The sequence below is a fragment of the Scardinius erythrophthalmus genome (genome assembly GCF_964197995.2).
Source record: "Scardinius erythrophthalmus genome assembly, chromosome: 20".
In the NCBI taxonomy this organism is placed as follows: domain Eukaryota; kingdom Metazoa; phylum Chordata; class Actinopteri; order Cypriniformes; family Leuciscidae; genus Scardinius; species Scardinius erythrophthalmus.
The window spans coordinates 9993473-10008385 of NC_138240.1; the positions used below are offsets into that span (position 1 = coordinate 9993473).

At 37.4% G+C, this 14913-nt stretch overlaps 1 protein-coding gene across 3 annotated transcripts in view; it reads right to left on the reverse strand.

The window, feature by feature from the left end:
• The window catches only part of prkcz (protein kinase C, zeta), a 111051-nt gene that overhangs the window by 10097 nt on the left and 86041 nt on the right, over positions 1-14913 (reverse strand). For all 3 annotated transcript variants that reach the window (XM_081348879.1, XM_081348881.1, XM_081348880.1), the window contains 6 exons: positions 14341-14476; positions 14144-14231; positions 13886-14005; positions 11510-11589; positions 9739-9828; positions 101-216 (listed from right to left, as the gene is read on the reverse strand). In XM_081348879.1, coding sequence (XP_081205005.1) covers positions 101-216; positions 9739-9828; positions 11510-11589; positions 13886-14005; positions 14144-14231; positions 14341-14476 — 630 coding nt within the window. The remainder of the gene's footprint in view (positions 1-100; positions 217-9738; positions 9829-11509; positions 11590-13885; positions 14006-14143; positions 14232-14340; positions 14477-14913) is intronic.

The following is a 14913-nucleotide window of genomic DNA, read 5'->3' on the forward strand; positions in this document are numbered from 1 at the left end:
TTGGAAAACAGGTGGAGTGATTCTTCTGTCATCGATCTTTACTGATCATTTGTGGTAATGAAATGCCCTTCAGCCAAGCATAACATTTTTTAATACTTACTCGTCGTCTGGTGTTAGCTGCACGGGTTCGTTGGTGAACTGCGTGTCAAAGTTTTCTAAACCGTAGTCGTCTGTGATCTGAGGTTTGAACGGTGGCGTCACCTGCTTCTGTTCCAGCTAGAAGAGAAAACAGAGAAAATGATCGATTAGTACAGAATCCACTCCAACATTACAATATCAAGACCCTGGATCAGACAAGACTATTTGATTATCTTCTATCCTCCCCACCCCAAAACACCAAAAAAGGAATCTAGTGAGCTGCCTTGCTGTCTAAATTGCAGAGTTCAACAGTGAGGAAAGTCCAATGGCCCAGGCTGAGTGTGAAAAAGTTTCAGGCCACTTAACTCTTTCCCCGCAACTGATGGGATTTTCCTGCTTTCTGTGTTTTCACTGTTATACAGTAGGGGGCGCTATTACGCATCTTCTAAAAGAGTACAGAATCTTCAGATTAAAAGAGATGTGAAGAAGTAGCAGAAACAAGCGATAGCATATGTAAGCAGATGCATATGTAATATTATGCGATCATCTAAATGAAACCGCATATAAATCAAATCTGTCTAATGTTACAGAACGAAATGTCGACCCAAGACGAGCTATTTGACTGTGCAAGCTTTGGGGGTGTTGATGGACTCGAACTACTCGTTCTGAACCCCATCCAGACGTAGTCTTTGACAAAAACACGATCTTCGGCGCTTTTGGCTTAAAATTGAGCTTTTTTTTTTAAAGCTTGTTGATAAATAAAGAATGCATGTAACTAGAATAAAACAGGCATGTTGTATTAAAAGCAGAATGTATGTTCTTTCTTGAGGTATATTGCATCTTCAGATATTCATACAACAAAATATTCTAGAGGTCATGAAACTTTTGTGAAAATGACCAAAAATGCTGGCGCTAGCTGGCAAGTTATGTAAGTTATGCCAACTATGGCAAGAAAACATCTGAACTACTGGCCTAATCGAGCCAGGAGAAATAAATCCTTACTGAGCCCTTAATAGGTAGGTACCTTTTAAGACAGCATGCACTGAACTGTGTACTATCGAATCCTTTAGTGTATCATGTGGTTAGTTTAGCAACATGATAAGAAAAGACTCTATATATTCTTAAAAATAAATGTTCTTTATTGGCATCTATGGTTCCATGAAGAACCTGTAACATCAATGGAACCTTTCCATTCCACAAAAGGTTCTTTATATTCTACACACAGTTGTGTTAAGAACTGTTCACGGAAAAGTTCTGCACCGCAATTTCTGGTGTGGCACAAAATTAAATTAAACGAAACGAGTACATTTTAAATTAGAATTAAAGTTTTTATTGATACTTTTTGGTATTGAATGAAATACAAGATACAATTTCTAGACAAAATTTCTCTCGACTCCTCCATCTTGGAAGGGAGCATAACGTTGCCTGACAATGTCCAGCCAAGAAGTTCATGGGCCCTATCTTGCACCCAGCGCAATTGACTTTGTACACCGACGCATGTATCATTCCTATTTTGCACCCGCGCAAAGCGCGCTTTTCCCTCCACAGAAGCACGTCGCTAAACTAGGGAATGAACTTGCGCTCCCTGGGCGGTTCAGCGCAAAAAAGGAGGCAAAAAAAGGAGATAGATAGATAGACAATTTATTATAAAAGCATACATCTAGCTTACACATTTACCCAAATTATCATACGCCTTTTTAACCGAAGTTAATTTGGGTGTGTTTCTCCATCCCCAACGTCCCTGACGAGAGCGTTGCTCTCCTCGGCTGTGAACCGCTCCTGGCGAGCGCCTGGCAAATCCGCCGTTATAATAGGAATCCGCTTTAGAAAAAGTGCGTCTGCTCTTAAAGGGAATGTGAGATGACGCTCTGATTGGTTTATTTCACGTTACGCCCAAACCACACCTATGAATAATGAAGCTACTTCAGACCAACCCATTTTAGATTTGCGCCTTGCGCAAGAGTCATTTATCCCGCCGGGAAAATAGAAACAGCGCCAAGACCCACCCACAAAGTTACTTGCGCTTTGACACTTGCGTTTCAGATCGTTAAAATAGGGCCCCATATGAATTTTTTTTTTTTATAAAGTTGGACCAGATCACATGTGCCAATGTGTATGAGATTCCACTGTGACATCCACGTTCAAGTAAAAACACAAAAAAAGAGACAAAGCCATTTTTGTTTGTTCTCACAAGGCCACTAATATTCCATTACTTCCGGCATTAAAACACTCTGAAACAAACCAAAAATGGCCCTTGTGTGAGAGTTCTGAAGTATTTAATAAAAGAGAATAAAGACAAAAAAGTGGAGTGGGATAAGGAGAGGAGTAATGGAGGAAAAAATATGGACCACAGTATTAATTGTAGACTGAGGTTTGATGTTAAGCACTTGTCAGAACAGACCGATTCTCTGGACGTCAACACTATGGGTCAGATAAGGTTTGTTTTCACATGTTGGACTCTTTTTCCTCGCTAACGTTCTCTGTGTGTTTTTGAGGACATGATCCTGCTGTGTTCCACTCCACGCCGATCTGCACAAACTGGAACAGATGGCCCTTCTTCTCTCCTTTCATTACTATATCACTCTCTCTATTGAGTCTAATTCATGAGTCCAGCTTAATGTCTCTTGTGTCGGTCTGTCAAATGGCCGCAAATAGATTTTTACATTTATTAAAGAACTGTGAGTAGTGAGCCGGAATATTCTGAGTGGTTTCTATGCAGTTACTAGGCTGTAGCATTTCTTCTGTTCTCTTAGTTTCCAAATCATTTCCTGCCCTTCTTCGATATATACACTACCGTTCAATGAGGTCAGCAATGTTATTTTTTTAAAGAAATTAATACTTTCATTTAGCAAAGACATATTATATAGATCAAAAGAGGTGACAAAAAAGAAATGTATAATGATACAAAAGAATGAATCCCGGAAAAAGTATCTGTTTCCACAAGAATTTCAAGAAACACAACTTTTTTTAACATTGATAAAAAATTCTTGAGCACAAATCAGCCTATTAGAATGATTTTTGAAGGATAAGATATGATGTAATGATACTGAAAATTCTGCTTTGCCATCACAGGAATAAATTACATTTTAAACTATATTAAAATCGAACATTTTAAATTGTAATAATATTTCACAATATAATTGTTTTAACTGAATAAATGCAACTATGATGAGCATAAGAGACTTTCAAAAACTATAGATCTGTTGTGTATGTCATCCTACTCTTTCCCAAGAGCAATACATTCTGCTTTTGCATATGCGTGGATTTCAGTGTAATGGCAAAACAAAAGTGGAGAGAGACATAGCAGAGAGTTAAAGATGGCACACAGGGGAAAAAGAGATGTTAATTGGTGCCCAGCCGCCATGTGTGCGTGTTTTTTATTCCCGAGGCCATTGACTCCAGAGAGGCAGGCGTGACGCAGTTGGCTGCAACCTGCCTGGCGGAACATGCTAACGCTCGTCTCTGTAGCAGAAAACCAATTACACGCGCACACCCATCCAGATGCACAGAGACTCTTCTCACTGATGTGTGGGAGGGGATTATTCCCACACAGATCCTTCGCTAGTTCTCGCTTCCCGCCGTTCTCTCACTCTCTCTGTCGGGGTCTGGCATCATCCTCTCCGAGAAAAAAATGAACGTAAACTCACTGGTAATCTGCTAGGATGACATGGTGCTGATTGAAATCGGACACTATGGCTCCCTTGACACCTGGCATTAGCATGTTTTCATTAAAAATGGCAAAAATGCACCCATGCATGGTGATCTGATCACGGACTAACACATTTTTGAATCTGAAATGCATTTGACCCCGTTGAATTTGTAATGCAAATGCGATTTTTTCACGATTCTGGTCATCAGAGACAAAAACAACAAGAACAGGGCCAAAGTCTCATTCCAAACCTGTATGAGTTTCTTTCTTTTTTTTTGCAGAACACATTTTTTGAAGAATGTGAACATACAAAATAAATCAATGGGGTCCTAAATAGCCTTGACTTTCACTTCACTTAAAAAAAAAAGATACAGAAAAGGATTAACCCAGTGGAGAACAACAACAAAAACACCTGTAACTACCCATCTCAAGCACATACACATACATCTGCTGCAGTGGCAAAGCTGGCTGAAATAAAAATCACACGCGCACACACACACACACACACACACACACACACACACACACACACACACACACACACACACACACACACACACACACACACACACACACACACACACACACACACACACACACACAAAATCACTGCCTGATCTCCGTGACAGCGAGCCATGGCTGTTCTGACTGTGTCTGTGTTCTAGAATAATAGAGAAAAGCTTGTTTCTTTCTATTCACCACTTAAAGAAAAGAAAAAAGGAAACAAGGTCTGAATTACAATGATTAATTTAATTGAGCCAATTTGAATAAAATGCTTTCAAGACTTAATCTTTTAAGACTAAACAATGACTCTGATTTACAGTTGTGTCCTTCTACAAACATTAGAAAAGACCTTGATTTCACTGCAGCTGTGGATAAGAAAACAGGAAATCCACATACAAGATGATTATCTATGCTGGAGTACTGTGGAATCGTGAGAAAACCAGACAAATTTGTCTAGAGTGTATATAAATATATAAATAAATCTATAAATCTATCTATCTATCTATCTATCTATCTATCTATCTATCTATCTATCTATCTATCTATCTATCTATCTATCTATCTATCTATCTATCTATCTATCTATCTATCTATCTATCTATCTATCTATCTATCTATCTATCTATCTATCTATCTATCTATCTCTCTCTCTCTCTCTCTCTCTCTCTCTCTATATATATATATATATAAATATATATGCCGCAAAAATACATTTTAAATGCTACAAGTGAATTTATGCATCAATAAATCAATCAATCAATGCATCAATCAATTTTGTGCTATATTTATGTATTTCAATTTGCAGTCTGAATATATACATGTACGGACAGTTCAGAAAAAGTATGTAAATAAACAATCACAGAGGATACACACACACACAGCGTGAAAGGTGAAAGAGGAATCACAATTGCTCTGTTACACACACACACAAACACTGATCCAGCGACTGTGTAAAACGTTAACGCATTCATCGTGCTCTCACCCAATCTCAAATGGACGTCTGTAGTATTTTCTGTCTCCAACTTGAGGAAGGCACAAGCTAATTGAATGTACATGTGGAGCCTCTGATTTGCACTGTGAAAAGTGAGACTTTTCTAAACCTGGCTCGTGATGTGTGGTGTCATCAAGCGCACAAGGTTCAGATGGATAGCATAATCCAGTTAGCTGGACTGGTAGGTGTTGTAACTACAGTACACCATCTGGTTACAAAAAGCATTCAAACGTAGCTGTTTTTGATGAAAAAGTTCCAAACAAACACACTTTTGGACCCCATTATCCAGTATATATACTGTTTATGTTGCCAAATGGGCCGTCAAATTCAAACAAGTCTCAGCAAAAACAAAGAACAGAGAGCTCATAGATACCAATTTCTCCCCACTCGAGGTTCTACATGCACCAGGTCCAAAACTCTAGTGTCTCAGATGTGGACTTCCTGTTCAGCCTCCCCTGCTAAATCTGTCTTTACATGCTGGCGTCTCTCCTCCAGGGCCCAACACTGCAGACGGTGTGAAGAGGATCTGTCTGAGCGGAGACGAGCTTTTACACCAGCGCTCAGTCTACCCCCTGCTTTCTCATTCAGCTCGCTCTCAGTCACTGTCTCTCACCGTCTCAGTCCAACTCCCTCTTCTCATTTATCTCTCTCTCCTTTTCTCACTCTCTCCCACTTTGTCTCTCGCTGTCTAAAATCATTTCCCTCTCCTCATTCAAGCCTTTCTCACTCCATCTTTTGCAATCTGCCTCACACCGTCTCTTTCACCCCCTCTGTCTCTCACTGTCTAAATCACAGTCCCTAAAGCAACACTGAAGCTTCGCTCATTTCACTAATCTGCACTCCATGACTTTTTCCTATATATATTTCAAATTTCCACGTTATTTCTCTCTGCCGTTTTCAAAATAGTCACAACACTCTCCGTAAACAGCTAGAATATGGGTGATTATTCAATAACAGGCATTTTTACTTTTTTTTATATATACGAAGGTTACATTAAAACTCTTGGAAAATTAACAACACTCCTTCATCCTTTGAAAAGTAGCTAAAATAAAATAACTTTTGTTGTGAAAATACTTTAATATATTATAGGCCGTATAATTAATATAAAGGATTACTACAATCTTTAATCCTAAAACATGAAAATTCATCATACAATTATTATATTTTGAAAACCAGTTAAACTCAGACTTTTATATTTATTAAAAATAATTCGAAATAAAATACAAATAATTCATTTAATACAATTAGTTAAATAATAAATTATTAAATTAACTTTAATAATAAATATTTCAAAATATTTTGTGAAGTGTGAAAAAGTGTGACCAATTTAGCTAAATAGTGTTAGTTGAGCATACAAGAAAAATAAAAGGTATAGAGGTAAAGGTGTGTAAGTTAGATACATAAAATGCTAGCTATGAAAAGACAAATTAATTCGCAATTTTATTCAATTTTTTTATTTGTTGGTTAAAAAAATTACATAAATGACAGCATTGTCCTATGATATATGTAGATCAACTGCAGGACATTTAATAAATGTGTGTTTTTAAAAAAAGTTTCTTTCTTGAAAAGATGAAATGCACTCATAATTAAAGAAACACCTGTATATGGCATCTGGTAAAGCTGAAAGACAAGTTTCTCCTGACTCATCACAGGCAGGCGCCAGACACACACGTGTACGATCAATCATAAAAAGAAAGATGAATAGAAATATTTCTGCAATGGCAAGGTCAAACTGAAAGAAACACCACACTGCAAAGAAGCACAGCAGCGACAATATCCACTTGAAAAGGGTCTATCAGTGTAGACAGAAATAGTTTAGACAGGCTACGTGCTTTCAGTTGAGCATCGAATCAATGTCTTCATTCATTCATGAGCAATTAACAACAAGTGTAGCGCAACCCCGTTTATTAGCGGAGCTCAGGGGGTTGTGTGCGAGTCTGTGTGTCCAAACTCATCCATTACGCTGGTAAAGTGGCAGAAAATCCCAGCAGCTGAAGCATGGTGCGTTAGTGACAGAACTCTAGAGCGCATAATTTCCTTTCCACGTTGCTGAATTTCTGAGTGCACATCAGGAAATACACGGTGGACACGACCAGCCAACGCTAACCGCAATTACAGCTAACAAAACGCGACAGATCGCAGCTGAACGCCTGGCTGAGGACTCAGTTATGTGTAGATGTACAGTACAAGTACAGTGTCTCTGAGGCAAGTATGAGATGATATAGTGGGGAAAGAGCTAATTTGCTGCCTCTGCAGTTTTTATGACCCAGACTGAATCTGCATGCTGTTTTCAGACTCTCTGCGCTGATTTTCCATATCTGTAAAGATCTTCCACATTGTGACGCATTATTGGCGAATTATTGATTGAATATTAAAAAACTATGTAGGGTGGGGTCTTGGCTCAATCCATCGGTTGTTGATGTAAGAAAGGGGCGTGGTTTATGCAGAGAAAATTATAAGAGATGTCCAGCATACGTCACCAGAGATAAGTCATTTCATCGGAAGATAATAAAATAATAAATAAATTAATAAAAATGAAGCATATGCATGGATGAATACTAAAGATTTGGTGACACATTTGTGATTTATAGTGACCTAAAATCTATAATAAAGTGATGAATATTTTTGTTTTGTTAACGTTTATGGTATCTAAAAAATTTGAAAGCGCTGACAAATATTCTAAATATACTGCATATAAAGAATATATACCTTTAAAAACCGCCATCCTTTCGTTACAACTTCCTTTGGGAGGGTTCAAGCCTTAATTAGGTGGGTCACAACCCCACAATCCCTCTAATTCGTACCCTAAACAAATTCAAAATCAACATGGAATATTTTTCCCATTTTACTTCTGTAATGCGTATCATGATATTCGATTAAATAAAAATGTAGACCGGACTTGGTTTTATCCATTGAGCACTGACTGGAACTTGAAAAAGGCCATTACAGACCAGAATGTAGCCAGGTGGTTAGATATATTACAAATATATATTACAAAGACAAGCTTTTTCTTCCTCTTCTTTGGAACAACATGCACATGGATTTAGAAAGCAAACTGGGTCTAATTTGATATCATGTTGACAAAAATAAAATAATAATAATAGAATAAAAATCTAACATTGCGTAATTAATTACCTAATTTACCTGATTTTTTTACAACATGCATGATGGGAGTGTAAATTCTATGGAAATCTTAAAAAATACCTTCAGAATTCAACAGGTGCAGATTCTGCGTGGAACTATCTCTACCTCTCTGTATTGCGCCTAAAGTCTTCCTCTTAGACATACTAATTCATTCATTACACACACACACGCTCTCTCTGCAATTCCTGAATATTGTATGCTCTCTCACTGACTTTCATGTTTCAGCATTGTGTGCATCATTTATACCAGACCAATTAACATCCCCCCTTAAACCTTGTGCCGCTTCAGCAAAGGCTGAATCTCATTTGATATTCTCTTTCATTTCTGCTGCTTGTACGGAGGATAACACCCACCTATCACACTGACCACACACTACATCCCCTCTTCCAAAAGTGTAGTTCATAAACAACTGCTATAAACCTTGCTTAAACAGTCTCAAATAGTAGTATTTTCAACTGTTGTTGTTAAAGCTGATTCAGTCTGGGTTTTGGTCAGTACTTTAAACCAGATCCTCTGGGATAACTCCCATTGCAACTTTTTTTTTAAAAGTACCCTTGATATGTTATATTAAAGGTTCCTAATTTTGTTTTGGAGGTCTCCCTACAATAGATTTACAAAGTTTCTCCTAACATACATTTCAGCATTATTGTTCTTCTCTAAACAGTCTGGTCTCTCTAAACCTGCTCTGATTGGTCAGATGGCCCAGTCTGATGTGATTGATCTACCGATTACAGCACGTGCCGGAAACAAAATGTCCATTTCTGAATTTCAGCTCTGGACGCTTCCTCAGCACTTGTATACACAGTGATACAAACAGTAATGATGGCGTCAGTCCAATTCTCTATCAATTCGAGCCCTCATTCTCATCCTCTGGAAGTGCATGCAAGTGGATTTGTGCTTAAAACACATCTTTTCGACATGTTGAGAACACAAACCAAACTCGTTCACGCTTCAGCTAAAACTGCAGTGTTTTAGGGTGGGCCAAAGTAAACGTTGTTCACGGGCAGACCATAGGCTGGCATTGTGCAAATTTGTTACAAACCTACATGGGTTTGTACAGGAAGAAAGACTGGAATTATTGATGACTTGTTTCAGGCAGTTCGGAATCGGTTCGTTCTTTTGGGAGACAATAACTCCAATATCGCGCACTTTGATCTTTAAAATGTTTCAGACCTTTTATATTCACAAACAACTATATAACACACTACCCGAAAGGAAATACCAAACAACCCTTGAAAAATTGACACTACGTTTGATGACACTAATTTTAGACGGAGGAAAAAAAAAGAGTAAAGATATCAGAGCCAGCCGAGCAACTTCCATTAGTGCTTAAGCAGTCTCTCCATATATTAAAAAGTGACAAAAAGCCTACCTGGTCCCAGTCTATGCTTCTGAAGAACGTATGAGCCTTGATGTCTGTGAATCCGGTCTGAACTTGGCATCCCAGCCTCTCTTTCGGGTCCTGAACAGAACACACACCCTATTAATAACACACCTAACAAAAGCCAGACTTGAAATAGAGAACTTCAAAAACATGAAACCTAATTTCATGTCCTCTTTATTTCAGAAGACTGGAGTTTAACCCAAAACACATTCACTAGTGCATACGTTATCTTGTGCTCTGAGATTTTAGATGAGGATTCAGGGGTCTTGGAGCGACTCGCTGCACTGATCTTGGCTCATTTAATCCCAATGAATCAGGCAGTGGCTAAGAGGGCTGATAACACTGATTACAGGCTGCTGTTGAGTTTGAGGAACCCCAGAGCTTCAATAAACGCAATTTGTCTTGACGATTAAAGGAAAACGCTTCATTATTCATAGATTTAATCAACAGACACGCTACACAGGCAAACGAAAAGAAGTGTGCGCACCCTCAAGAGATCAGTTTCATCTGGAGGATGATGACCCTCCTAATTATAGCACATATATTTGCTCAATCAGAGGCAAACTGTGTGCACTTTGTGTAGAGTTAAGACCCTCATTTATAAACCTCAGTGTGCAATGTTCATGAATTATGCCATTTTTTTCCCTAAGAGCCTGTTTGTTTCTCATCCATTTTTCTTGTGTAATGGAGCGTAATAGTGATCAAGTTTTCAGCAGAAAAAGAAGAAACTACTCATTACGAAAATAATTTGAAGATGTAATTGAATCAGTCTGGCCAATACCAGTACTGTCTTTTGTAGTCTTTAGAATACATTATTTATAGTACATAATAATATACAAATATAATAAAAATGTATTTTCATTATAATAATAAAAATATATTATACATACCTTCATATACACACATACTGTTGCAACACTTTAGAATAAGGTTTCATTTGTTAACGTTAGTTAATGCATTACCTAACAAGAACTAACCATGAGCAATACATTTTTTATTGTATTTGTTCATCTTTGTTAACGTTAGTTAATACAAATACAGCTGTTTATTGTTTGTTCATGTAACTTCATGGTGCATTAACTAATGTTAACAAATACAACTTTTGATTTTATTAATGTATTAGTAAATGTTGAAATTAACATTAAGATTTAATAAATGCTGTAGAAGTGCAGTTCATTCTTAGTTCATGTTAACTAATGTAGTTAACTAATGAAACCTTATTGTAAAGAGTTTTATATATATTTATTTATTCGAATAGGTTATTTATTCGAATAGAAAGAATGAAGCGTACCACTGACTTAACTAACAGAATTTTTATACAAATATTACGTGAAATATTTTACAAAATATACAGAATATAAAACAGAATAGGTAAAATATTACAATACTTCAAATATCAATTTATTTCTGTTGATGCTATAGCTAATGTTATTTTCATTGCAATCAGTATGTAAACGTTTTTTTTTTTTTTTTTTAATGAAGTTGAAATCACACTGACTTACAATATGGCTTCGATAGAATCATGACCTTGGAGTTCATGAAATGTTGAACTGTTTTTACAGAACTTTTTAAATCACAGCACTTTACTTGGTGCAGGCACATGCACTACTGGTTTATTCAATAGCACTAATAATATAATTTTACTGAATGGGATTGTTCCGTATAACCTCTTTCTCATCTCCTTGTGTTTTGCAAAAACATGACAGCTGTATTGCACTCTCCAGTGTTCGTTCACGTACCAAGTACATTCTGTTCTCACCTTGTTCAGAAAACCTTTCAGCACACTCGCAGCCTTGACAGACAATGACCTGGGAATCCGTATCGGCTTCTCCAAAATTACTGAAAGAGAGAGGGGAAAAAGACAGAAGATAAAAGAGTATGAGTCATTCTTGCAGAGTATGCCCGTCGTGTTGTGCGGCAGTGTCAGAGAGAGAGACAGGCTTTAACCCACACACACAAAATCTCTCGCTCATACACCCACACACTACAGACGCCTGAATAAGCCCTTAGATATTCAATCAAAGACTCAAAAGATTCCTCCCTGCTCCATGTTTATTTCTGTAAATTCATAAAATTCTGTCGCGGTGTTAAGTGGATTTAAAACACCCCACAAAAAGTTTTAAAAAAATGTCTTTTTAATACGTCTCATCCCAGCATTTTTGGATTTCTTTTACAGTTGCGTATCTTGGGCAACCGTCCAGAAGTAAAGCCTGTTAAATTTCATCTCTCTCTCAAAGACGGAGTGCAGACGAGCGTTTATCTTTCCCCTCTCTGAATGCCACATCCCCTGTTTGTTTTCTTTTCCAAATGAAAAGCTAAAGGGATTTAGGTCTTGCAGGGGCTCTGCCCTGCTGCTGTGACGCGGTTTGGACGGCGGCCCGAAAGCGGCTAAAGTGTTGGCTCGGCGGTGGCAGCATCTGCCCTGCTCCTGGGTGGGCGGCGGAGCGCCGTGTAGGGCCGGGGGGAGGTTGGACCGGGACGACGCTGCAGCATATGGACGAACTGAGGTTTGGATTGGGGGAACGGAGTTCCGGTTGTGGAGAGAGATCCAGGTTCATGTTGTGTGTGTCTGTATGAACGGGAGTGATCCAGGAGCACGCTGCCCTCATGGCTGGAGCACCAGAAAACAGACAGGGAAGCAGATGACCACACACTCTCTGCTCTGGAGATGGAAGGGAGGCGAGGAAAGGGGGGGTGAAAGAATGTCTCGTTAAGGAATGGCACACATGCCGTGAAGGGCTCAGCAATACATATGAACATATCATCGCTGTCGGGCGGATATGTCTCCAAAAACACTACTTTCAAGGAAATGGAAAAAAAACACAGTATTTTTTAAAATATTTGGCTTTATAAGTGGCTTTATATATGGTCAAAACTTGAATCTGTCATTATATTATTAAAATTTTACCAAAATAAAGATGAAATGGACCTGCGAATTTAAGGGAATTTCGGACATATGTGTTTTGTCCGTCAACGGCCTGAGGCAGCAAGCGCATCGCATTGCGTTTTCATCAACGTACATGTTATAACATTTTCGGTAGCTATGTGGGCACTCAGCAAAATCTCATGTTATTAAAAAATAAGTGCTAGATACAGACTATTTAAGACCGTATTGGCTATGACTCGATGACAAATGCATCTATCGATGACTAAGACATCTTCTACTCTCTTCAAATACATAAAAAATTATATATATATGCAACAAGCAGAGACGGTCCAAACTGTGTGTGCACTTCATTCATGATAGAGGTGGGTGGAGTTATGACGTTTTACCAACAGTTTGAGGATTCAATGGAGATACAAGGTTTAGTCACAAGCTCTTTTTAATACTTTTCTTTGCTTGGATACTTGCAAAACCACAAACAGATGTAAAGGGTGACCAATAGTAATGATTTATGGGAAAAAAATGGTTACACTTTATTGTGATGGTCCACTTTAGACATTCTACTAAGTGAGTTTGCAACTACATGTCAACTAACTCTCAATAGAGTATTAGTAGACAGTAGTAAAATGATAAGAGTTTGGGTTAGTAGAATAAGTTGAATAGTTGCCAAGTTACTTATGTTTAGTAGAATGTCTAAAGTAGACAATCAAAAAGTGTTACCAACAAAATAAAATAAAATTCTTCAAAATTTGTCCATTTCACTCCAATTGAACATACCATCTATAATTTGGGGGGAAAAGATGAAGAGATTTGGTTACACTTTATTTTAAGGTGTCCGCGTTACTTAGTAGAGTCATAATAATTAACTACATGTACTAACTATAGGGTTAAGGATTAGGTAAGTTTAGTAAGGTTAGTTACATGTAATTATGCACAAATTATAGTGATTACTATAGTAACTACATACAACATGTGTAACAAGGACATTGTAAAATAAATTTTATATATATATATATATATATATATATATATATATATATATATATATATATATATATATATATATATATATATATATATATATATATATCATTGCATCACTGAAAAAACTGTGAGTAGGTCCAAAATTAACACCCAACAAGCGCCAAATGGAAATAAAAATTGGCTTTGGCGAATAAATAAAACTTCCGTAATACATGGTTTACACTGAACTATTGAATTAAACTAAACGTTGAATTCACAAGTAGTCACCTTGGAAGAGATATTCCTCTGTGTTCATGTCAGGATTGTCAGTGATGATGTCGAAGGGAGATCGACCTGCCATCATTTCAAACATGAGCACGCCCAGGGCCCACCAGTCTACACTAAACCCTGAGACACAGAAAAAGAAGAGTTCAATCTTTATCAGTAGGGATTCACATAACACTAAATATATACATTTTACTATGTTACTTAGGATTGTGCAGTATTGACAGCAGGGGATGTATGGATTCATGTAGTCACACCTACCGTAATCCTCACCCCTCAGGATCTCTGGGGCGATGTAGTTGGGCGTCCCACAGAATGTGCTGGTGGTGTCACCTGGTCTGATTCCCTCCTGAAACAAAATCTGGTATGAGCTCTACCCTGATTTTAACAGTATTTTTTGGACTTATTGAAAGATACATATATGGCTACTTCTATTTGTGATTGGTATCAGGTTCTACCTTGCACATGCCATAGTCTGTAAGTTTGATATGGCCATCCTGGTCCAATAGTACATTGTCCAGTTTTAAATCCCGGTAAATAATGCCCTTCTCATGCAGAAAATTAAGAGCGATGCAAATTTCAGCAGCATAAAATCTGCAGGAAACAGGAAAAAATAAGTCAGTGGTAAGACTCGTCATTTTAAAACATACAGATGAGGACTAATTGAAGATGAATTGTTGATTTCCACATTTAACACACAACCGTTCAAAAGTTAAGGGTCGGTAAGATTTGTTAATATTAATTATCAAGACTGCATTTATTTGATAAAAGAATATAGTAAAAACAGTACAATTGTGAAATATTATTACAATTGTAAATAACTGTTTTCTATTTGAATAAATATATTTAAAACGTAATTTATTCTTGTGATGGAAAGCTGAATTTTCAGCATCATTACTCTAGTTTTTAGTCACATGATCCTTCAGAAATCATTCTAATATGCTGATTTGCTGCTCAAGAAATATTTCTTATTATTATATGTATTACCAGTTGGGCTGCTTAATATTTTGAGGTAATTCTGTGATATATTT